Here is a 26343-nt window from a genome sequence, read left to right as displayed (position 1 = left end):
CGTCTTTTCTCTCTGCAAGTTTGTGTCCTGATCTCTTCTTCTGAGGACTCTAGTGATAGTTGGAATAGGACCCCTGCTAATGACTCATTTATAACTTAATCACCCCTTTAAAGACCTCATGTCCAAATACAGTCACATTCTGAGGTACTGGGGGTCAGGACTTCAGCATATGAATGTGGGGTGGGAGAGCACAATTCAGCCTATGAGAGCAGAGGAGAGCCCTCTTGCTTTCCTGGACTCTGAGCTGAGGAATAGTGAGGCATCTGTGCCCCAGGAACAGGGAGGCTGGGGAGAGGCTGGGCAGAGCCCTCAGCCAGTGTCTAGAGAGAAACTCTGCCAGACACCCTGCCTCTGGGAGCCAAGCGGAAGCCCACACTTACTCACCCCCAGCAACTGAACCAAATAGAGACTGAGTCAGGGGCTTCCTTAGGGAAGCAGTTTCTTATGCTGATTTCTGTTCCTGCACATTTGGGAGAAATGACTCGACCCTGAGAGTGGTTGCGAAATGGCAAAACCGCACGGGGGCTCAGAACTCTTTTGCACTCCCCTTGGTCTTGTTTACCACTGCCCCAGCTCTCTGGGGGTGGAGCAGCTCTCCCTGTTGGCCAGATGAGAAAGCTGAGATTCAGGAAGTCTGGTGAGTCCCAAGGGCAGCAAAGGCAGGACTCAGCCCAGATCTGAGCTGACCCCCTCTACTACTCATTTGTAGGTGTACCTCTGCCTTCAGGGACATAAGCTGCACCCCTTGGCCATAGCCATCAAGTCCCCTACCCACATCTGGAATGTGTATCCATCCGGCTTTCCAAAGTATGACTGACTGGGTTAGTGGTACAAATGGACTTCTTTCAGCATGTTTAATGGCTGGCATGTAAGACTGCCAGTCAGTTACCATAGTGGCATCCTGGTAGCCTGAGTAGAAGGTGAGGATTAATATGGAGACAAAGATGCTCATAGCATTGACTTTCTCTGATACCTGCCCTAAATGCCATCTAAGAATCAGTGCATCCTAAAGACCAGCTCAGCCTAGTGTTCAGCTGATAAACTGTTTTCATTCTTTTTTATGACTGAGTAATATTCCTGTGTGTGTGTATATGTGTGTGTGTACCACATCTTTTTTATCCATTCATGTGTCATCCATTCAAATGTCATCTGTTGGTGGACATTTAGGTTGCTTCCATGCCTGGCTATGGTAAATAGTACATTAAAATGAATACAACATTGTAAATAAGTATACTTAAAATAGCATTCTGTTCCCCTTCTCTGCCGTCCAACAAGAGAAACCATTTTCTGTCCTCTACCCAGACATCTTCTTACCCCCTCCTCTTCTTAGCCCTATGTCATGATCCAGTCCTTGTTAACTTTCTAGTGAATGCGGAAAGTCAACCTTCCCACCCTGACACTGGCATCATTTTGCCAGTTCTGAAAAGATAAGTATAGTCCTTAAAGAAAGCCAGAAAGTCAGACCTAGGTGTAAATCTTGGTTGCACCAATTACTTGCTCCATGATCTTATTCCAATGATATAATCTCTCCACTTGGGTTCCTTACTATAAAGGGGAGATGATGATGGGCCATTAATTTAATGGGAGGGTCTAAAGCACCCTCTGAAGATCATGTGGATCACAGGCCTCTGGGAGGTAAATCAGGATTGTCTAGGGATGGGGAGGTGGGAGATGCAGAAGAAGTTGTTTGAAAAAGAAATCATTATGCAACAGCTACTAAAATGTAAAGACCCAGGTTTCTGGTTTTACCTTTGATATGTAAAAAGCTTAAACATAATCATTCCCACCCTTACAGTAAGGAAGAAAGCGAGTAAACTTAAAATCAGTGACTTCTTCTACCCATCAGAGAACTGAAGTCACAGACCAAACCACTACCCCAAATCTAGAGTCATAGGGGAGTTCAGAACATAATAGCCAAGATATGGCAGCAATTTGGGGATTATCAGTTAGATAATTTAAATTAACTGCGATTAGAATGTTAAGGATGCTAGTAGAAAAGGTAGTCAACATGCAAGAACAGATGGCTAATATAAGCAGAGAGATGGACATTCTAAGACAGAATAAAAAAGAAATTCTAGAAATAAAAATCACTGCAACAGAAATGAAGAATGCTTTTGATGGGCTCACCAGTAGGGTGGACACAGCTAAGGAAATAATTAGTGAACTTGAACATTTGTCAATAGAAAATTCAAACTGAATGCAAAGGAAAAAAAGAATAAAAAAGCAGACAGAATATCCAAGATTGGTGAAATAATTTCAAAATGAGATAATTTCAAGATGAGGGCCTTCTGATATTATACACCCTGGCGGGCTGGGTCTGAGACACCAGCTTAACCCCTGGTAGCTGGGGATGTGGTACATATAACACACGGCCTCTGAGCCTCACTTTCCTCTTAAGACAGGATTGGCAAACCACCTTTGGTTGGTGTTGTGTGTGAACAGTGGTGATGGGGCCAGGTACTAGGTGGGTGGTCAAGAAAGATAATGCTAGAATAATAATGATGGTAACAACCAGAGTAAGGGAAATGTTGCCCCCAGGCAGTGTGCTCCTTGACATGTCAGGGCCTCTTCTAAGGCTGTATGTATACAAGGCTGAGAAGGCAGGCCCATCCTCAGCAGAGGTGCCTGACAGACACCTTTGGACCCTTGAAACCTGATTCATATGCCCACTGCAAAAAAAAGCCTAAGCCCCATGTTAGCTCCTATGGTGCCATCTCTGGCCATTGTCCACCTTTCTCTGAGCTCCAGAGTTCTGTGTGCAAGCCTTGGGGCTGATTCTTCAGACAACTCACAGTGCAGGACAAGAACTTTGAGTCTGGACAGTGCCTTTCTCAAAAGACAAAGGTGGCCCTTCTTCTAGGCTGAGCCAGCTACAAGATCAGGCTTGTTAAGCAGAGCATACACCTGTGACTTATTAAGCAGTGCACCCCTCCCCATGGTTCTTCAGCCAGATGTACAGTTGATAGGGCCTAAAATCCCCAGCTCCACCTATTGGCCCTTAGTCTATGCCCAAAATTATCAGGTTGGGATCTTCCTAATTCCCCTGGATATCAGTGGAGACCGAAATTCACATTTGAAATTTAGAAAGAGGAGCAAGATGCCATGGGCACAGGCTGGAGCTACCCTTCACTGCCTTACCCAGGGACAGAACAGGACACTGCATGTCCCTTGTTCCTTGCCCACTCTCAAACTCAGTCCTGAGCCTGGGCCCAGGATGGGATGCAACAGGCCCTGCATTATTTTTTCTTGCCTAATTTCCCTGGCTAAAACCTCTAGTAGAATGTAGACTAGTAAGAGAAGATATTTTTAAAACTCTGTTACCTACTTTGTGACCTAACGTTTGTCTACCCAAGGATGTGTTGCCAGTACCCTTGAGATGAATATGTTTAGGTGCTGCTGTCAGGTGGAGATGTATATTAGATCTAGTTGGTTTATAGTGCTGTTCAAGTTCTCTGTTTCTTTGTTGATATTCTGTCCATTACTGAAAATAGAATATTGAAGTTTCCAATTACCATTGTTGCAGTGTCCATTTCTTCCTTGAGTCTATCTATTTTTGCTTCATGGACTTTGATGCTCTATTGTTAGGCAAATATATGTTTATAATTGTTACATCTTGATGTATTTGACCCTTTTATTAATATATATTGTCCTTTTTTCTCTCTCATAATACTTTTTGGTCTTAAAGTCTGTTTTGCCTGATTTAAATATAGCCATACAGCTCTCTTTTGGTTACTGGTCTCATGAAATATCATTTTAAATCCTTTCACTTTCAACCTGTTTGTGTCTTCAAAACTAAAGTAACACTCTTTAGAGAAAACATTGTTGGATTTTCTTCCTTTTATTTGGAGAGCTTAATTCATTTATACTTAATGTAATTACTGATAAGAAAGGACTTACTCCTACTATTATGCTATTTTTCCCCTATGTGTCATATCTTTTATGTTCCTCACCTCCTCAATTACTGACTTCTCTTGCATTAAATGTATATAATGTCTGTCATATTCTTTTAATCATCTTGTGTTTTCATTTACTGTATATTTGGGGGGTTATTTTCTTAGTTGTTGCCTTGGGGATTACATCTTAATGTATTTCAGTCTAGTTTGGATTAATACAAACCGTATACAAAAACTTTATTTTTTATTGAAGTATAGTTGATATACAGTATTATGTTAGTTGCTGTTCTTCAGTTGCTATGTCGTGTCTGACTCTCTGTGACCTCATGGACTGCAGCATGCCAAGCTCCTCTGTCCTCCAACATCTCCCAGTTTGCTCAAATTCTTTTCCATTGAGTTGTTGATGCTCCTATAACTTATTATGTAAGTTAAAGGTTTGCAATATAGTCATTCACAATTTTGAAAGGTTTTTCTCTATTTACAGTTATAAAATATTGGCTATATTCCCCATGTTGTACAATATATTCTTGAGCCTGTCTTACATCAAAGTTTACATCTCCCACCCCCCACTCTTATTTTGCCCCTCCCCACCCCCTACTGGTAACCACTAGTTTAGCCTCTATATCTGTGAGTCTGTTTCTTTTTGTTATACTTGTTAGTTTGTTGTATTTTTTAGATTCCACATATAAGTGATATCATACAGTATTTGTCTTTCTTTGTCTGACTTATTTCACACGGCACAATGCCCTCCAAGTCCATCCATGCTGTTGCAGATGGCAAAATTTTTATTCTTTTTTATGGCTGAGTAATATTCCATTGTATATATACACCACATCTTTACATTCATCTGTTGAGCAAAAACTTTTATATTCTTCATCATCATTCACTACAGCTTTATACATTGTGTGCTCATCAATCAACACAGGTTTATCATTTTTATGATGTTATTTTTTTAAATCAGATAAGAGAAAAAGAGAAGTTGCAAAGAAAAATGCATTGATACTATCTTAAATATTTACCTATACCATTACTTTTACTGGTGTTCTTTATCTCTTCATGTGGATTTGAATCACGGTCTAATAATTTGAATCACTTTCATTTCAGCCTGAAGGACTCCTTTTAACATTTCTTATCGGGCAGGTCTGCTAAAAATTAACTGTCTCAATTTTTGTTTATCTGAGAATCTATTAAGTTCTCTCTCACTTTGAAGAATGATTTTGCCAACTGTTGAATTTTGGGTTGACAGTTTTTCATGGAGCCCTTTGAATATATTGTTGTGCTGCAGGCAGAATCGAGGCAGCATATGTGCAGCAGACCCTCACCAGGGTCAGAGGTGTATACCCAGACAGGAGCTGGATTTGAAACAGATGAGAATGAAGCCAAGGTTGGGAGGAAAGAGGAGTTTGCCGGAGTGGGAGGGCCTCATCCAGCAGTACCTTTGGGGTGAACTGTGAGTGCTATCAGTCATGGAAACATGAAAATAAGCTGTAGAAAACTAGAGTCATGGTCTGGAAGGATGGCCTGTGGTTTCCAGTTTGAGACTGAGCTTGGTGGCATAACTGGGGAAATAAGGAAGGAAACACCATCCGTGAGAGAAGAGACAATTGGGAGATCATGTCATCTGTGCTGAGTTAGGAAGACTAGAAAGTGAAAGAGGAGAGCCATGTGAAAACAGGGGCTGAGAGGCATGATATGGACACCAGTTAGAATTCTGTGCGTTGCAAGTCACAGAAAGACAACCTAAGCCAGCTAAAGCCAGAAAAGGGAATTTATTCAAAATGTATCAGAGATTTACAAAAATCCTTTGGAAGCTGGAGAACCAGGCTTGGAAAAGAGCCCCAAATGATGGTGGCTCCAGGGAGCCTAAAAATGAGGAGCACTTCTTGCAGAGATGGCATGGTCGGGACATCTTTGCAGGATGCCTCCACCATAGGAGAAAGCGCCAGGCTCACAGCAGGATGTCGTACTCCTCCTCGTGCTGGGAAGTCCTTTTACTCATCTCCCAGTCTGTTCATGACATGCTCAAGATTAGACCAGACCCAGGCAGAACCATCTGATGGGCTGAGCCTACATCACATGGCCACAGCCAGCTGCCTACAGGGCCAGAGCAGACCAAAGAGGGAGGTGGGGGCCGGGGGGGCAGGCGAGAGGGAGTCATTCCAAAACAGGAAGACCTGAGTGTGTCTGTCAGCTTAGAGAAGAGAACCAATGAGAGGAGGAGGGATTAAAGATGCAAAAGGAGGGGAAATGTTTGGAGGAGCAGATGAAGGTTGTGTGCCCAGGGGGAGGGGCTGGTCAAGCACAGGAGGAGTCTGGACTTTGTGGATGTGAGTTGGGAGAGAAGGCGCCTGGGAAATTTCCATTCTTTCCATCTGTTCCAATCCCTGCCATTCCACAGCAAGCAGGTGTTCTCACGAGGGAGAAGACTTGTTTTTCAATAATGCAAAACTGACTCGAGTGGTGATTCATCATTTTCTTTGGGGGAGGGGAAATCATTTCAGACCTACTTCCTTGTTGGACCTGGGTGAGGACAGAGGCTGCCATTGGAACCTGGGCTGGCTGATGCTGGTGGGAAGCCCACCTGTAGGTCCCCCACCCTCTGCCAGAGAGGAAGGGTGACAGCTCCTCGGAGCCTCAGTACCTCACGTTCCCAGGACCCAGAAACCCACTAACGAAGTATCATTTCCCTCTTTCCTCTCAGCCTCTGACTACCAGAAGCAGGAACTCAGCAGGGGGACCCTGCCTGGCCCAAGGTGTCAGGGCCAGTGGGCTGCGGTCCCTGCTGCCACTCCCAACAGTGCCCTCGGGGACTCCACCTGCTCCCACAGGGCCTGTCCCACTGCTGGCTCTACACAGCCTCTAATGGAAGCTGTTTTCCCTTCTGAGGAAACCACAGTGAGACATCGCAGCCGAATAAAACTTTATCTGAAAGCCGCCTGGCTAAATGGAACAGAGAGTCTTAGGTGAGTAGAATTAGTTTTAACCCAGTTTTTACAGAGGCCTAAAAATGAGGCCTGCCAGGTTCATAGGACCCCATCAGGTACACACAGCTGAGCTACTCAGCAGCCTCTTCAGGAAAAGACTTGCTCCCCCCAGCTGCAAGGAGTGGGGTCAGCTGACACCGCCAGCTGTTGGCTCTTTTAAGGTCAACTTCAGTTTTTGAGCCAACTTTATGTTCTTCTTGGGTGGCTCCCAGCCAACGACTGTACAAGGCAGTGGTAGCCAAGGTCGCACTCCTTTTCGAGAAGGCCCTGAGCCAGTGACAGCAGTACATGAGAAGAACCACCTCCACCCAAAGCTAGACTCCTCTTCTGGGCCATCTGCCTCAGAGCCCCAGGTGGGCTGGCAGAAGCTGTCAGGTATGCACATGACTCAGACCCACCTCTCCCTCCCCACTCCTGCCTCCTCCCCTTTGCTGAACAAGTGTTCATCCCTCATAAAACTCTCATCTCTGTATCTGCCACTGGAGAACCCAGCGGGTATACCACTCACCCATCCTCTCAGCACCAAGCCCCCCTGCACATCAGCTGTCTGGCCTCTAGCTGCTACAAAGAGAAAGGTGATGGGTGACCAGTGGTACAATGGAGGTTCAAACCAAAGGTTATGTTCTCTGAACCAGCTCATTTAATTACCCTAAGCCACCTTTCCCCCTAATCCAGGGCTGCAGGACTCAAGAAAACATGCCCGAGGCTACGGGTCACAAGTAAGTGACTTTTCCAAGCAAAGCCTCTGTATTCTGGTCTGAATGCTCTTACTGGCCCAGGGTTTCTGGTGATTTTCCAATGCCCAACCCTGGATTCTGCCTCTTTGTCCTTCTGACTTTCTGCCCGGGATCCCAGGATACCAAAGACTCAGAAAAGTAAGAGTTCAGAGCACTAGACCCATTCTGGGGGCCTGGGCCATATATGAGAGAGTGTACCGTAGACTGTCGTGGGTGGACAAGACTGAAATTAAAGCCAAGCTACACATCTGGAGGAGGCATTGGGCCAAAGGACAGAGACGGATTTCAGGCCAAAGGCAACAGGACTAAGGCCAGGTACAGTGGGCCAAGAGAGAAGCCCTGCCCTCTTCCCTTGGGGACATAACAACTTGCGGAACCCAGGTGCCCAAAGGTGAAGCTAAGGCCAGCAAGTTAAGGCCACAGTGTAGGAGAAGGTTCACCTTAGATGAATCCCTCACAATTTTGTGATTAAAATATCTAGAAAAAAAAATCTAGAAAGAATATCTCAAAGACAGCATACTATAAGTTTTATTTATAGTTTACATTTAAATTCTAGGTTATAATATTTAAATTATGGGTTAATTTTTTAATTATGGGTAACTGTCATTCAGTTGCTCAGTCGTGTCTGACCCCTTGCGACCCCATGGACTGCAACACGCCAGGCTTCCCTGTTCATCACCAACTCCCGGAGCTTGCTCAAACTCATGTCCATCAGGTTGGTGATGCCATGGTCCAACCGTCTCATCCTCTGTCATCCCCTTCTCCTCCTGCCTTCAATATTTCCCAACATCAGGGTCTTTTCTAATGAGTCAGCTCTTCCCATCAGGTGGCCAAAGTATTGAAGCTTCAGCTTCAGCATCAGTCCTTCCAATGAATATTCAGAGTTGATTTCCTTTAGGATTAACTGGTTTGATCTCCTTGCAGTCCTAGGGACTCTCAAGGGTCTTCTCCAACACCACAGTTCAAAAGCATCAATTCTTCAGTGCTCAGCCTTCTTATGGTCCAACTCTTAACATCCATACATGACTACTGGAAAAACCATAGCTTTGACTAGACGGACCTTTGTCAGCAAAGTAATGTCTCTGCTTTTTAATTAGCTGTCTAGGTTTATCATAGCTTTTCTTCCAAGGAGCAAACATCTTTTAATTTCATGGCTGCATCAAAATCTGCAGTGATTTTGGAATCCAAGAAAGTAAAGTCTGTCACTGTTTCCATTGTTTCCCCATCTATTTGCCGTGAAGTGATGGTATTGGATGCCATAATCTTCATTTTTTAAATGTTGAGTTTTAGGCCAGCTTTTTCACTCTCCTCTTTCACCTTCATCAAAAGGCTCTTTAATTTCTCTTCGCTTTCTGCCATAAGGGTGGTGTCATCTGCATATCTGAGGTTATTGATATTTCCCCCGGCAATCTTGATTCCAGCTTGTGGATTGATTGATTCCAGCATTTTTCATGATGTACTCTGCATATAAGTTAAATAAGCAGGGTGACAATGGAACCAGTCTATTGTTCCATGTCAGGTTCTAACTGTTGCTTCTTGACCTGCATACACATTTCTCAGGAGGCAGGTAAGGTGGCCTGGTATTCCCGACTCTTTAAGAATTTTCCACAGGTTGTTGTGATCCACACAGTCAGAGGCTTTAGTGTAGTCAGTGAAGCAGAAATAGATGTTTTTTTGGAATTCTCTTGCTTTTTTTATGATCCAACAGATGTTGGCAATTTTATGGGTAATAAATATGAGAATTTAAATTGTATATATATAAATTATGGGTAAGGGCTTAATAGGGTCTGGTGAGAGAAGTTTTAGAAGGTTCATGTGGCCTCAGGTGGGGGTGATAAGGGAGATATAAGAGGTTTAGAACTCTAGGCATGAGGCTCTGATAGGCAGGTGATATTGAAACAGGGTCCAAATGGATGCATCAAAATCTAGGTGGTGAAGAAAGACAGGCAGAGTGTTTATTTGGTGGGAAGGTCAGGTGTAGTAAAGAAGACTGACTAAGTAATGGCTCTTCTGAGATGTCTGAGATGGTTCTGGTTGACAATGGGGACTGGGCTCACTCAGTCACTTAGGGACCCAGACTATGGGCCTCTGCCCTCTTTTACATGGGGCTTCCAAGGTGGCCCCAGAAAAGGGAGACAAACATGGAGGAGTGTTGAGCAGAGGAGTTTTGTGGGCCAGACATCAAACTGGCCACAATTTATCTGCTCATGAACAATGACTGGAGCCCAGCCACACCAAACTGCAAGGCAGCTGGGAAATCTGGAGCATCTGGGTGTGCCCAGGAGAAAGGAGAGAACAGTTTGGCTGGAGAGAAAGCACCCCCTGCCCACAGTGGGGAGTCGACAGTGCCTGGGGCATTCAGAGCAAGCCTGGTAGGGAATGATCAGAGCTATACTAGCAAATGTCAAACAACTGGCTCTCTGGAAGGAAAAAAAATGTAAGCCCTGATTTTGTCAAACAGTAATCAATATTGAGGCTGCAAAGAACAAAGAACTTTATTTGGGCATCTTATGAATTGCAATTTGAGCAACACATATTCCAAAGAGTATTTCAGGGAAGAGCAAAAACAGGAGCTTATAAAAGCAAAAGCAATGAAGCTATGTTCTGACACTGAAAAAGAAATATTCATCCTTGAGGAATAAGTTGTCATGAATTATAAGAGGGTAAGGGTCTGATATGTATCTCGAGTTTCTAGCAGGAGTTCTAGATGTCTTCTTTCAAACAATATGTAGCATTTGCTGATTTTCTTGGCATAAATACTCCCACCACTATTAGCTTCTAACTACCAGCATACCATCATGATCGGTGAACAAGGAGTTGGGAAGAGATATGTAGTAGCAGCTCAATATGTAGTTGAATTAGAATTCTTCAGAGAAACAGAACCATATATATAATACATACATACCTCAAGGACATATGAAGTGTTTGATTATATATACAGTGATCTTCCTCAATTTACAATGGCATTATGTCCTAATAAACCCATCATTAAGTAAAAACATGCATTCAATACATCTAAGCTACCGAATATCATGGCTTGGTCTAGCCTATTTTATACATGCTCAAAACATTTACATTAGCCTACAGTTGGGCAAAAATCATTGAACACAAATTTTGTTTTATAATAACTAGTTGAATGTCTCATGTGATTTATTGAATACTGTACTGAAAGTGAAAAAACAGAATGATTATATGGGTCTAGAATGCCTGTAAGTGTATCTATTCTAAGTTCCTGGCCATGATCACCTGGCTGACTGGGAGCTGCAACTCGCTGCCATTGCCCAGCATCATGAGAGAGTACCATCTGGTGTGTGGCTAGCCCAGGAAAAGATGAAATTCAAAATCTTGAAGTACAGTTTTCTACTGAAAGCATATTGCTTTCACACTATCACAAAGTCTAAAAATCCTAAGTTGAACCATCATAAGTCAGGGACTCTCTGTGTATATTAAGAGATTTATAACGAGGAATTGGCCCACACAATTATGGAGGCTAAGTTCCAAGATCTGTAGTTGGCAAGCTGGAGACACAGGAGACTCGGGGTGGTTCTAGTTCGAAGGCAGGAAAATACCAGTGTCGCAGCTCGAGGGCTTCAGGCCAGAAGATTTCCCTTCTACTCATGGGAGAGTCAGCCTTTCTTTTCTTCTTGGGCCCCCAACTGACTGGATGAGTCCAGCCACCTCCAAAAGGGCAATGTGCTTTATTTCATCTACAGATTCAAATGTTAGTTTTGTCCAGAAACACCTTCACAGAGACACCCAGAATAATATGTGACCAAATGTCTGGGCAGTCTGTGGCCCAGTCAAGATGACATAAAAATCAACCATCACAATAGTATTTTCATCATACAGATAGGATAGGGAGAAATAATCCTAAGAATGGAAGTTGTTCAACAACAGGGAAATGTTGTCAGTAGTTAGAAAGTCATGTCTGTTGAGTATGTATTATCTTTGTGTTTAAAATAGTTTATTTAATTGTAACTTTAATTCATAATATAATTTCTAATGATGTCTGTGTTAAAATTACAAAATTCCTAAAAATTCACCAATCAGTTTTCAGGGCTATTGGGACCAGCTGGATGGTCCAGCACACCCAGGATGGACAGATGTGGTATGCTAGGGAGATGGAGCTTCAGCTGCCTGGCAACAGAGATTGTGAGTGCCGTAAACTGGGAGTCTGGGGACACTGGGTACTGGCGACCACTGAGCAGGCATCTCAGACTCAGGGCTTTCTTATCTATATGACATCTTGGTATAAATTAGAGAAAGGCTTGCCCTTGTCACCATGCTAGAACACACGACTTTGCCAGCAGAGCCCAAACCCAGTCCTACTCCCCTTTCTATTGATACTTTTGCACAGTGTACAGCTTGTATAACAGTACCTATAGCTCTGCGTGGAATGGAGCTGTCTCATGTTAAGCCTTGAGATACAGGCCCGTTTCCACTTTCTGACTGAGAGACTGGTTGATAAATGTGCCCTTCCCTCAGAAGAAGCCTCCCTGAGGCAAGAGCAGGCAAAGACTATTTCTGGTGGCTTTGGGCTCATGGATATGTAATTATCTAATAAAGCAGTGGTTCTCAACCCTGGCCACACATTAAATAATCGGAGGAGCTTTTATACCTCCCAAAGACCAGTGTCCACACCAGATGAGTTAAACCAGAACTGATGAGGTGAAACACAGAAACTAGTTTTCAGAATGCCCCAATACACAGCTAAGGCTAAGAACCAGTGACTTGGAGCTATCCTGGCTCTGGGCCAATGATGTTGGTGGGTGATCATCCCAAGAGGTGTGCATTTCTGCCAAAGCCTTCTGGACAGTTCTGCCCTCCCAATCCTTTCCACTCGCCTTGCAGTGCCCAGAGGTGCCTGACCCAGAGGAGCCCCTTAGAAAATGCAGAAATGATGCAGGACAGGGAACCAGCAAAGGGAGAAGCAAGGACCACTGCCAGGAGGTACAGTGCTGTAAGGACAGTGGGTAAGGGGGCAGTCTGTCTGTCTCTACTCCTAATTGAGACCTTTATTTCTCCTTGGCCTCAGATTACTGCCTGTGTAAGAGGAGTGGAGTGGTCCCTTCAAATAAAAACTTACTCAGGAGACCCTGCTCTTGTCCTCACCTCACCCCTTCTCCCAGTGGTCTCAAAGGGAACTGGAGGGCTCGCAGGGTCCTGCGGTGTAAGGTTTGTAAACTTCAGGAAGGAGAGGGTGCTAACGTCCCTTCCAGCTGGAACACATGGATCCCTTCATCCAAAGAAGTACTGGGAGTGTGGTCTGAGGACAGAGAGGAAAGAGCTACCTAGCCCCTGCCCCGCACCGCCCCCCCAACCCCCAACACCATTCTCTGGTGCAGAGTTCAGATTAGCTCTGCCATTTTCCCAGCTTTGCTTCTGGGCTTGAGCTTAGAGCCTCTCTGGTTTTGCCCAATTCCAACGCAGATCCCCAGAAAAGCAGGCGGGTAAGCTCAGCAGCTAAATATCATCCAGGGAAAGAGCTGCACAGAAAAACTGCCTGGGAGTAGTTTCGTAACCAAAACAAGTGTGAGTGGACCCAAACTAAGCCTTTGGGGCATTTTTCCTGCCTCTGGTTTGGAGGAAGTGGTCCAGGCTGCATTACTCACAGGCTTTTGCGATTGCTCAAGACCTTGTCACTGGCCACGGGACCTCCCTCTGCAACACTGATGTCAACCTGAGATGTTCCAGCTCTGTGTCCTTTCCTCTCCTGCTAGATGGTCTCTGTCCCACCCTGATCTGACCTTTTCCTGGCCCCAAAGAAACAGGAGGGCAAGTCTGGCATTCAGTGGTGTTTCTCAAATCTACGCATCAAGCCAATATTCCTCATGAGGTTCCTGGCCTGAGTCCTACCTGAGGCTCAGGGCTTGTTGTGCAGGAGGGGCACTGGGCGGTCTGTGGCACACAGATAAGAGCCCTGAGGAAGTGCGTGCTGGTGCCCCTTCTGGAGGCAGAATCACGACAGTTTGGGAGACTTGCTTAGAATGATCAGACTTGTGTGATGGGAAACACACCCAGAGAAAAGGAAGTGGGAGCACGCAGGAGCAGGGACTGTGCATGCAGAGGGCTGTGTGTAGCATTACAGGAGAGGTCACAGAGGAAGTATTGGCCAGTACCATAAAAGGCCTTGGATGTCATAGCAAATTTACTTATACTTATTCATCCCTTCTGAGGAGCATCTGAGGGTCAGAGTAGGTGACTGGATGCTGAGTAAGACCGCTCTGTCTCTAGGGATACTGTCTCTCCCTTCACCCTGGGGACTTGACTCGCCACATCCTGGTGAGTCCTTAACCTCTCCCATCCTTCCCTCCTCTCCACAGTCCATATCCTGTCCTCTCCCGCATGGACTACTGCACTGGGCTCCCAGTGGACCCCCCAGCCTCGGGATCCTGTTCCCTTCCAGCTGCTAAAGATTACACGTCAGTCCACCATTTGGGGACCAGTGGACATAGGGGCACTATGAGGATTAGGGTAGGAGCATGGCCAATCAAAGCAGAGGGGACCCTGTTCAAATCCCTCATCTCCTACCTATTAAGAGGATATCACACAGTACCCAGGCCCAAAGAACCCAGCCCAAGTGCCTAACAGGGCACCTGGGGGGGTTTCAGGAGCAGAAAGGCTGGTCCGTACTATCCAACAAATTCATTGAGGGCTCTCAAGCCAGGAATGTTCATGAGAAGTTATTGGAATCAGGGTACTTAGACTGGCATCACAGAAAGGCATGAGCTGCAGAGACAGGGTCGGTTCAGGCCCCAGCCCTGACAGGACTGTGTGACTCTGGGCAAGATACATAACATTTCTGTGCCTTATTTTCTTCATCTGAAGAACCGTGACAAAGGCTTCCCTGCCTCAGGGAATCTGAGAATTGAAACAGATACAGAATATAAAGCTCCAACCTCAAGGACACATAGTAGGTGCCTACTAAATAACAACAATTACTGTGATTGCATTTCTTGGGCAATTTTTAGGATCTTGAGCCTGAACCTTCCCAAAGCCCCGTTAAACACTGTTTAGAACTCTGCTAGTATTAAACTGGAACATGGCAGTTGGCAGAGATTCACTACTCAGTGAATAGTCTTTAGTAAGATCTGGAAGATCCCCTGGAGAAGGAAATGGCGACCCACTCCAGTCTTCTTGCCTGAAGAATCCCATGGACAGAGGAGGCTGGCAGGCTGCAGTCCATGGGGTCGCAAAGAGTCAGACATGACTAAGAGGCTTAGCACTAATTACTTACTATATGTGGGCCCTAACCTAAGTGTTTCACAGGATTCTTACTCCTTTCACCCTACTTAAGTAGCAAAAGAAGTTAACATCTCTAACCGGCTTTGCTGGGTGAGTTCCCTGGGACTCTGAATATGCCAAGGCTGTACCTCTTTTTAAGACACACCTGTCTTTCACAGTTGGAACTGTGACCTCATAGACAGCCTCCTGGTCCCTCTTGGCAGGAAGCATGGGGCAGAGCAGGTCCCCAAGGACAGACCGCTTCCCTACCTCCGGCCTTGGCAGTGCGTGCGGACCGGGGACACAGGGCGGCCAGAGTCCGTGCATTTCCTGCGACCTCTCGGAATCTCTAGCGGGCGGCGAGCACTTCGACGAGCCCTCCCCACTCAGAGGGCGGATCCGATCCTGGAGCCCGCCCGCCCTCCGGGCCGTCGGTCCAGCTGGGACCGCGCGCTCCGCCTGGCTCCTCCAGCCCCGCCCTCCCCGCGCCTCCGCCCGGACCACGCGCCGGCTCCGCTCGCAGATGGGCAGTGCCGCGTGCTCCCTGGCCAGGCGGAGGGACAGCCAGGCCGCCCCGCCCTGGCCCGGTGATTGATCAGAAACGGTTACTGAGCCTCTTAATGGTTTACTTGGATGGGAATTAATTCTAAGATGGATAAATAATGCATTGAGGTTTACGTTGTCCAAGGCAAGCCGTCGGTCCGGAGCCGGGAGAGGCAGCCGAGGGAGCCTTGCTGGTGACGCCAGCGGCCATGGGGGCCGGAGCGGGGCATGGTGGGCAACTGGGCGAGAGGAAGAGAAAAGGGAAATGGATGACAGCATGATCAGCCCAGCGATCCCATCCAGGTGGCGGCAGGAAGATGCTGAGCCCAAAGATCAGGCAAGCCAGGAGGGGTAAGTCCGACTTCCTGCGGCCGATCTGGGCACAGAGTGGTGAGTCTGTTGGCAGATGGGCGCGGATACTCGGCTGGCTGCATGCTGCGGTCACATGGGGCGGGCGTTCGGCAGGCATCTTGGTGACAGACAGCCTGGGGTCTATGGGGGTCAGACCTGATGCTGTCAGAGGGAGATAGCCAATTTAGCGCCCCGGTGGGTGTGCAGGTTTCAGCTCACATTCCGTTTTACAGGGTCCCTGGCTTGCTCAAAGTGATGAGGTGACAACTTTGGGAAAACTTTATTTATTTATTTATTTATTTATTACTAAAAGGGAAATGCTGAATGCTTAAGATCTGCCCTAGCTGCTAAGGCAAAAGTAGCTGTCACCAAGAAAGGCAATGCCCTGACTTCTCCAGACAGCCAGGTCCCACCACAGCTGGGCTGCAGAAAGCAACTCCTCAGGCAGGCAGGCAGGGACTCTGTTGGGGAGAACTCCCAGAAAGCAGCAGGGCCTGGAGTTGCTGGTGTTGGGGGAGTGGATCCAGAGATAAGTAAGGGATGCAGGTGAGCCTTGCAGGGGTGATCTGCAGCACTGGGCTAGCACCCCAGCCAGCATGTGGCCCTGCAGAATGGCCTGGGGCCTCAGGACAGGTCTTGGGGCTCAGAACAGCATCTGCCTGGACAGCAACTTCTTGGCTAGTGCAAGTGTCATGTTAGATGACAGCATCATGTTTTAAGAAAAATAGAATATGTCTTTTCATGTGACCAGCGTTTGTGGAGGGCTGAACCTTCCTTGTGAGTAAGGAGCATGAGGAGAGTGGTTTGGAAGTAGGTGGAGCTTCTGCCCAGGGAACTTGGAACCAGAACTTGTCTCACCCAGTGTTTGTATATTGGAGGCAGGGATCCTCTGGGCTTTCGTGAGTTCACAGGCACACACCCATCTCATTAACACACTGCAGGCATTTGGATGACTTTCCTGGGCAGGCTGGCCCTCTAGAGCATAGTTAGAGCCATCAGGATCCCTCCATGGGATGCTTGGAATGGGCTGTCACCTGTGGGCCCCAGGACAAAGGAGGGCTGTGCATGGCTCTGATCAGGGTAGGGGTACAGCCTGGTAACAATGCAACAGGTGGGCCAGGCCAGGCCCCTTAAGAGAACTTGGGTCTCCTCTCCCCTTCCTGGCTAGTATACTGGCCACACATGGCTATTGAGCACTTGACATGTGATTAATCCAAACTGAGAAAAATACGCAGAAGATTTTGATGACTTGGGGGAAAAACAATGTAAAATATCTCAATGATTATTTTACATTGATCACCTGATGAAGTGACAATACTTTGGATATATTGGGTTAAATAAAAGTTTGATTGGAATTCAGTCACCTGTTTTTCCTTTTACTTACTTTGCATGCTGTTCCTAGAACATTTATAATTACATATGTGGCTGACCTTATGTTTCTGTTGGATGGGGCTGGTTTAGGAAAAAACCAGTGCTTTGCAAACGGCTCTCAGGAAGCCTGCCTTTGAAATCTCAGTCTTCCTAGAAACATTTGTTCTGGGTCGGTGGTTCTCAACCAGGAGCTCTTTTGCCCTCTGGGGGACATTTGTTAATGTCTGGAGACATTCTGGTTGTTCCAGCTAAGGGATGCTACTGGCATCTAGTAGATATAGGCCAGGGATGCTGCTGAGCATCCTGCAATGCAGAGGACAGCTCCCACAACAAAGAATTCTCTAACTCTAAATGTCAGTAGTGCTCAGACTGAGATACCAGATGACATTACCTTGTATTGTATGTTAAAAGATAGAGTTTATGGTGCTATATATCAGACATTTATAAGATAACCACTTACCCATAAAAATGGGCTTCCCTGGTGGTTCAGCTGGTAAAGAATCCACTTGCAATGTGGGAGATGTGGGTTCCAACCCTGGGTTGGAAAGATCCCATAGGAAGGGAACAGCTACCCTCTCCAGTATTCTGGTCTGGAGAATTCCATGGACTGTATAGTCCATGGGATCACAAAGAGTCAGACACGACTGAGTGAGTTTCACTCACTGCCCACAGAAATACATGATCATAAACCATGACAAGAAGCATTCTAAGGGCATAAGAGCATATACAACAAATGAAGCTTTCAGAGGAACCAAGTGGTGCTTGAGCTGTGAGCTGAAGAATGGTGGGGCTACCTAGGCAAGGGTGGTGGAGGGGGGAGGCCACATTATAGGCAGCAATTGGCACGTGCCAGTGCTGGTGGTGGGGGGAGGGCTGTGCACAGGGTCAACAGGCTGGACCTGGAGACCAGGTCAAGAGTCAGAGCACGCAGGGACATTTCTGGAGGAATACAGACCAAAATTATATATGCATGCCTCTAAGAAATTGGGCTCTGGTAGAACTTTCCTCAAAATTCATCCCCCTTGGCATCTTTTAGGAGTTGGGCAGGCTTCATGTCATAAACCCTGCCAGCCTACAGGATACAAATCACAGCCCCTGAGATCCACACACTGCCTTGTCCAGGCTGCTCCAGGCGATATATATGCCAGACACGCTTCCGGATTGCACCACTACCTGGTTACAAAGGGTTGACGGAAAAGACCTGGGGTCACTTTCTGGAATAGTTAAGAAAACCAGCCCAGGTCAACAAGGCTCAGAAGCCTTGGCTGCTCTGCAATAGGGGCTTCCCAGGAAACCTTGCCCAAGGTCAATTGGCTGTTAACTTCCTGGCAGGTCCCCATCCAGGCCAGCTCTGATACTGCTGCACAGAGCGCCATCACCCTAAATACATCCTTGTGTCTCTATCCCAGGGAGGAGGAGCTGTCAGGATTGAGAACCTCCCAGGAAAAACCCTACTATCACTTTGCTACTTGTTAAATTGCTTCAGTCATGTCCAACTGTGTGCAACCCTATGGACTGTAGCCTACCAGGCTTCTCTGTCCATGGGATTCTCCAGGCAAAAATACTGGGGTAGGTCGCCATGCCCTCCTCCAGCGGATCTTCCCGACCCAAGGATTGAACCCGGGTCTCTTATGTCTCCTGTGTTGGCAGGCGGGTTCTTTACCACTAGTACCACCCGGTACTTACCCACATATAAAACTAAGTTTGCTCAATAATCGGAGCTCTGTTTCCAAGAAGTAGTTAGAGGTAGGTGAGGCAGATGTTGTACACACACAAAGAGGACAATAATTAAAAAAATAGGGAGGCACCCAAATCAGCAGGAAATGTCTCAAAAGAGCCTGTAAATTCAAACAGTGTGCTTGCTTTTAAGCACATCATATAATTCAGACTGATTCAAGAAAGTGGTCCAGATTGGTTGGTACCAGCTCATACTGGCCATTAATACTGTGATTCTAGCTTGCCATTGCCTGCTTAGGACCAGCTCAGACTCACCCTAGCTTATCACGGCCTGTGGAAGCCAGACGAGGCCATTTGGACCCAGGTGCAGTTGGCTCTACCTCACTTAGCTCCTGCCTATTTCCTAGGGTCCTGTTCAGGGAGCCTTTCCTGATGCCATGCCTGGCAAGCTCTAACTCCACTGAGATTTGTTGCCATATTTCCAGAGTGGGAACAGAAGAGACCGTCACCTCACCCCTGCCAGTTTTCCTAGAGGAAAAACAGGATAAACTCACAAAAAAATCCATGAATTTATCACAGATACAGGGAGCAAGTCACAAATGCATATGTTCTGTGACACTGTAAAAATGGCCTTTTATTTTTTTTAAGATAGATAACAGAAATATAAGATAGGCACCCTCTCCCTGTGAGTTTCCAGGGTGAGAGAAGGCAGCGGAGCCCCAGGCTGTACCCTCACGCCCACCTCCAGACTCTGTGAGTGCTGTGTCCTCTGTGCACCCACCACTCACACAGCCCCCAGGAGGTCGTCAGAACAAAGCTGCAGAATACTAGACCCTGATGCTACCCCAGCTCCCTGGGATTGCTCTCTTTCCTGAAATCCCACTGACACGGGCCCTTCTTCAAAGATTTGTGTGTCCCCGGTTTTGATTGAGGCCTCTTCTGTGCCCATTAGCACTGCCCCAAATAAAGATTTATTGATTTGGCCTTGCTTTGTTTCACAAGGATAAGGTATGGGAGGCAGCCATGCCTTTTACCTCCCAAAGAGCTCTTGACTCTGCCTGTCTCAGTCTCCTGTTATTATCCTCTCCCAACCATCATCATTTCTAACCTGTGGCAGTAATACTCTGCCTCACCCCCACCCACTCCCATCCATTCTCCACTCCAAAGCCAGAGCCATCTTTTCAAATTTAAATCCACAGTGTACCCACCACCAGGCTCCTCCTCCAGCCCCAACTCACAGGAAGACCTCTCTTACAGTCTAGCCACTGGCCAAACCTCCAGCCTCCTCTCACTCTCCAAGCTCCAGCCACACTGGCCTTCCCATTCCTCAACATGTTCCATGGGCCTCCTACCACAGGGCCAGAGCACACTCTGTTTCCCCAGCTGGAATGCCTCCTTCTCTCTGTCAGCCTGTCTATCTGTCTTTCTCTCTCTCTCACACACACACCCACACACACACTTCTTAACTCCCGTTCTCCCTCCAGTTCTCCGCTCAAGTGTCGCCAGCCAAGTGCTCCTGCAACCCCGGTCTAAACCGAGTCCTCTGCTCTGGGCCCTCCTTTCCTTGTAGCACTTATCTTGAGTTGTAGGTGTACACTCCTCAGTGTGACTATTTGGTGAATAACAGTCACCCCACTAGACTTTGCACTGCAGGAGAGCAGGGCCCATTTCTGTGTTTAGGTATCATTATACACCAATGCCAGGCATCTGGTAGGTACTCAATACATATATGGTGAATAAATGAATGTGTGAGTAGATGAGTGAGTGAGTGAACTACTAGCAGAGAAAGCATTAGTCTAGGAGGCTGAAGCACTGTCTCTGGACCTAACTGGTCCAGGTCCTTAGGAAAATCAGCCCTCCTTTGATTGATTTATATGTTGCAAATATTTTCCCAATTTGTTTCTTGCCCTTAGTTTTTATATCAGGGTCTTTTTTCCCAGACGTATGCATGTTTTTAATTATGATGTCATCAACCTATCAATATTTCCTTTTAGAGTTTCTGCCTTTGTTTAAAATATTTCAAAATAAAATTGATGTTGCTATTAAGGAGGCTCCTTCTTTTAAAGGAAATCTTTAGCCTGATGAGCACAACTCCAGCAGCTTGAGCCATCTTCCTTCGAAGAAGTATCAATGTCTTAGAAGCCTTGATGAATGTGCAGAGCCTGGTCAATACTTTGGGGATGGAGAGAAAAAGCTCTATGAGTGAGATGAAGTACTTTCACTGGCCTTATTTTTCTTGATTTTCCCTGAAGAAAACAAACTTACATTTATTGTGTGCCTTCCATGCTCCAGGCATTTTTATTGTACTTATTTAATTCTCATGACTATACTATGATGAAGCACCATTATTCCCATTTTAACAGATGTGCAAGGAGAACTGTGGATACCCTGCCAACAAGTGTTGGAATTCATGTCTGTCCAGTGCTGAGGCATATGCCCTCTCCCTAACTCAACACAGGGATTCACACTACCCAAACACCACTGCAGGTGGCCCTGCTGGCCCCAGGAGAGCTATAAATTCTTTGAGTAATGAAATGCGGTGTGATTTTTAAGAAGATTCCCACTACCTATGAATACATGGAAAGTAGATTCAAACAACTGTTAGAATATTTAAGGTTGAATTATTGATATGTAGTAGAATACTAAGCAAATTAAAAGGCAAGGCAATTATGAACTCCAGGGAAAACAAAAAGTGGTTCATGAAATATTATAGTATACTGCATAGCTCAACTGGGACTAACAATTACATAGTACTAATAATGCAAATTCTGCATATTGATCAAACTAAAAATACACTGTAACTATACTGGGAGGATGGAGTGGGTACTTACGTGTGATGGGGTGGGAGAGTGAAATTAATGAAATCCTCATCTTTCATAGTTAGAAGTCAATAGGTAGTATTTAAAATGGAAAAAATATCAAGAAACTATTTGGCACAAAATAGAGAACTCAGAAATAAATCCATGCATGTGTGGTCAATTAATTTACAACAAAGGAGCCAGCAATATACAATGGGCAGTATATGAGAAGGAGAGTCTCTTCAATAAATGGTGTTGGGCAAACTGGACATTCACAAGCAAAAGAATGAAACTCAACCCTTACCTTTTACCATACACAAAAACCAACTCAAAAGACTTGAACATTAAATCTTGAAACCATAAAATTCCTAGAAGAAAATATATGGAGTAATCTCTGTGACATCAGTGGTGACAGTCATTTTTCAGATTAGACACAAAAAGCGAAGGACACAAAAGCAAAAATAAACAAATGGGGCTGCATCAAACTAAAAAGCTTCTGCATAGAAAAGGCAAAAACCCATAAAATGAAAAAGAAACCTACAGAATAGGAGAAAATATCTGCAAATCATAGATCCAATAAGGGGCTAATATCCAAAATATACAAAGAACTCCTACAACTCAATAGCAAAAAAATCACAACAGACTGAAACATGGGCGGAAAACTGAATAGACATTTTTGCAAAGAATATATACAAATGGGCAAGAGGTACATGAAAAGGTGCTCACAGCACTAATCGTCAGGGAAATGCAAATCGAAAACCATGTTGAGATATCACCTCACAACCGTTAGAATGGCTATTATCCAAAGACAAGAGGTAACAATATTGGCAAGAATGTGAAGAAAAGGGTGCTCTGGTATACTGAATGTAAATTGGTGCAGTCACTATGGAAAACAATATGGTGGTTCCTCAAAAAATTAAAAATAGAGCTACCATGTGACTCAGAAATTCCATTTCTGGGTTTGTATCTAAAAGAAGTGAAAATAGGATCTCAAGAGATATCTGCATTCCCTTGTGGTAGGATTTCCTTCTCTTTCCTCCTGCCTCTCCTCACAGATACCAGCTGATGGGAAAACTGAGTTCTCCCCATGGAAGATGCCCAGAGAATATAACCAGCACCCTTAGACACTTAGAATCTAAGGCACTGCTAGATGCTGGGCTCCAGGAGCTCCAGAAAGGACTTCTGTCCCCACAGAACTGAAGACTTGGCCATGAACTTCATGTTTGCAGGTGGAAATAAATGATTTATTTGCAAGACAGGCCTGAGCAGGATTAGACCTAGGCTGGGAGGGCTGCCTTGGACTCCTCTCAACCAAGACAGCCAGGGACCTGCCCTGACTGCTGAAATCATCAACAGCCTCAATGATTACTTAACCAAGGGTGGAGAACGTATTGATCTAAGCTAATGGCCCATAGGCAGGCAGAAATGAAATTTATAATCAATACTGAATTACATCAACTCCACCGATCTCCAGCTCCTGGTGAATGGCTTGCTAATCTGAACAGGAGCAGAGGCAGCAAACCTAGGGCAGCTGCTGCTGGACAAGGTCTGAAAGAGGGGAGACAGCCTCTGAAAGAGGGGAAACAGCCTCCCAAGGCCTCAGCCTGTAGCAATGAGAGACAATACTAACCCCCATTCATCCATTCAGTGCGTCTCTGCAGCACACTTTCAGAGTGCCATTTACTTCTTCCTCATCACAGTTTAGGTAGTGGGTAAGATTTGTATTTTGTTCCCATTTTATCTGGAAATCTGGGACTCCGAGTGGCTAAAGAGCCTCCAAATGCTGTTCCCCTTCCACAACCTCAGTTAGCCTCTCCCCTCCCACTGCCAAACTAGGAAAAGTAGGAAAATGGCATTCTGTTTCCTGCTTCTGCTTGCTGCTTCTCTGATAAGAGGAATGGCCCTTTAACCGTGCCCTTTAACGTCTCATCATGTGGAAACAGGCCATGGGCAGTAGAAATCCTGCTGTCAGGTTTCTTCCAGGCCAAGATCATCTCTAGAGGCACAAAGTCCCTTGGGTTTGATCTTGCCTATCTTCTTTGAACTTGAAGATTCCTGTTTCATGTCCATTCATGCTTTCAACAAGCATTTAGTGAGCCACTCTGTGCTACATTCTAGGGATCAATCATGAGGAGGGCACCCTCTCTGGCCATTAGAAGCTCACAAATCAAAACAGCATAGACAGGCACTTGTCTGGCCATAGGTGTGTGCCCTCTATGGGTGCGTCATAATGGATGGCAGGCAAGACCGTGCTTTGGGAACCTACTAGATGAGTCCTTACACAGTAGGAAACAGCTGCACTGACGCTTCAAGAGTGACAGGGCTCATCAGGCTGGCAAGCAACAGAGGTACAGGGATCTGGCACAAAATGGCCTTTGTGGGGACCAGTCATTGATCTGGGAAGAGCAGAGTGTGTGCTATGAGTGGGAAGTGAATCTGGAGACCTGGATGCTCACTGACTCACAGAGGTCTTGTCATCTTCCCAACTTCTTACCCATGTTGTGACAGCTAAACAGCATCTTTAAAGGAGATGCAGGAAGAGGGACCCTGCCATGGGATGGTGGTTGGAGATCCAGTCTGTGGATGGAGGTTAGAGGAGATCCATAAGGCTTGTCTTCCTCAAGGATTAATGAAAGGATGATTCATTAGTGTTAGTGGGAAGAGGTTAGGGTTTGGTCTGTTCTAAGGCAGGAACATGGGTCCATGAGAGTCAATGTTAAAAGCTTGGGAGCCAGACTTCCTGGGTTTAACCCCATGCCCTTTCATCCTGCATGTCTTCCTGCTCCCTCTGCTGAGCACATCCTTTTATCCCACAGCCTTCCATAATGTAGGGGAGAAAAAACTTTCCCTCTATCCTCTTAAGCTATGTACTTGAGGACTGCTAATTAAAATGATAAAAGATTAACAGGAGAAAGAGCATATAAATTTTATTGATTATTTTAAGTGTGTGAGGGGGTGCTTCATAGAAAAGGGGCAGCTAAACCCAGGGGCATACACTGTGGGAAGGTGACTGGGAAAAGTATGGCAGGTAAGGGTGGTTTAGTGAGGTTCATTATGCAGGCTGAAGTCACCTCTTCATGATAAGAATCTCATTCTTCTCTTCCTGGTATGGGAGTGGCAAGGCACCTTTATTCAGTGAGGGAAATTTATGCCCTGCTTTTAGGCAGGAAGGGAGAGGGGAAAGAGCTCCCGCTGTGTACTCTTTCTCAGTTGCCTTCAGCTCAAAATAATCAATATGCCAAAGTAGCATATTTTGGGGTGGTGATCCCCTCTGTTCTTTCTGGCTCACTCTGTTCTTTCATCTAGCTTCCGTCCCACCTCTGGCCTCCCAGCCTGACTTCCATGCATCTGCCTCTCACTTCCCATTATACTTGCCGAGATGACAGACTCTTGTATTTGGGTGTCTCTGTTCCCCCTTTCCTTCTGCCAGGGCAGGTATGTGCCTTTTATCTCCACACCCCAGTGGCTTACACAAGGTGGACACCCAGGAGGCCCCATAAGCTCTGTGAATGGATAAATGAGGACTAAGCCCAGCTGAACCTGTGGGTGCACACCGTGTGGAAGTGAGGGTCAGGCATTTTGGGGGCCGCCTCCCTTCTGCACCCCCTCACTGAAGACCAGCACCAGCTGAATCAAGAGACAGACCCAGGAAGAGCCAACGAAAATAACTGTTAAGAATGTGATCTTTTAAATTGATGTTTTTAAAGCATTAAAATCATCATTATGGGGAAAATAATCCAAACTTTCTAGAACCTCCTCATAGTTATATTAGAATTAACACTTCTTACTTTGGGGGGCTAGTTTTCCTCCTTGTTCTTCACCTTCCAGGTCCTGAAGTAAGACCCATTAAAGGAGCCTTGCTGGTTCTCTAGACCCCTCAGGTGGGGAGCTTAGCAAAGAACAGATGACCAAGTGGAGCCCAGAAAGAAGCTAAGTAATAGGTTTTAAAAAAAAAATTAAGGTAGAGAGCACTCAGGAACTGTCCTGTAATAAATCATCTGAGGCTCTCAGGACAGCTGGGAACCTCACGAGGCCCCCTTGCCCTTGGTGGCAAATTGCATTAACTTTATGAAACCGTCTCGTCTCGTCTGCCCCCCTCCAGAGCGCCCCTTCCATTACCTCACCTCTCTCTTCTCCATCAATCTTTCGGCCTCGATACTTACCCTTTAAATCAATTCAGCTCTGAGAGCTGTCTTGCTGTTTCCACAGCCCGGCTTTAAAATCCCATTGACTTTTATAAATCAATTGTGTTTTAGTTCAAGTGCAGCCACGCCTTCATGCTCTCAGGGCTGCGCTAGGAGAGCTACAGATGGAAAAACAGGGTGCTAATGCCCTGGCAGCTGCGGAGGCCGGTGCTGCCACAGCCTAGTCAGAAGGCCCTGAAAACAGTAAGGTGTGCCTGGCGTGGATCTCATAAAGAGGCCCTGAGCTGAGGATTGTCTGCAGCAATTTCTTGAAGAGGTGTTCCCAAGGGACACCGGTGAGGGGATGGGGGAGCAGGACCAGGAAGCGGAGGTCCAAATTGGGCTGCAAGGCCCAGTTAAGGCGGGTATCAATCAGCCTGAGCCCCTGGGGAGTTTCGAATGTGAATTGTTCCTCTTATGCCTCCTAGAAGTTTCAAACTAGAAACAAGACTGCAGGGGCTTTCAAGCCCACACCCAGGAGTCTTTGGCCAAGGGCTGGGGAGTGAGGGAGGGGTGTAAATTCCTGGGCACTTCCGGTTCGCTCAGTGCCTGCTCAGAATGGCCCCAATAACCCAAGGACG

The 26343-nt window shown here is 46.1% G+C and overlaps 1 protein-coding gene across 4 annotated transcripts in view; it reads left to right on the top strand.

Moving 5' to 3' along the window:
* The window catches only part of ARHGAP22 (Rho GTPase activating protein 22), a 176160-nt gene that overhangs the window by 20018 nt on the left and 129799 nt on the right, over positions 1 to 26343 (top strand). For 2 of the 4 annotated variants that reach the window (XM_061161988.1, XM_061161989.1), the window contains one exon: positions 11665 to 11766. The exons of 1 other annotated variant lie outside the window; for it this stretch is intronic. In XM_061161988.1, coding sequence (XP_061017971.1) covers positions 11665 to 11766 — 102 coding nt within the window. Of the gene's footprint in view, positions 1 to 11664; positions 11767 to 15353; positions 15733 to 26343 lie in introns of those variants that run through there. One more of the 4 variants, XM_061161992.1, reaches the window with a different exon arrangement.

Source organism: Dama dama, chromosome 15 (genome assembly GCF_033118175.1).
Source record: "Dama dama isolate Ldn47 chromosome 15, ASM3311817v1, whole genome shotgun sequence".
Taxonomy (NCBI): Eukaryota; Metazoa; Chordata; class Mammalia; order Artiodactyla; family Cervidae; genus Dama; species Dama dama.
The sequence above is the reverse complement of the archived record's forward strand: the minus strand, read 5'-3'. Positions and strand labels throughout refer to the sequence as shown.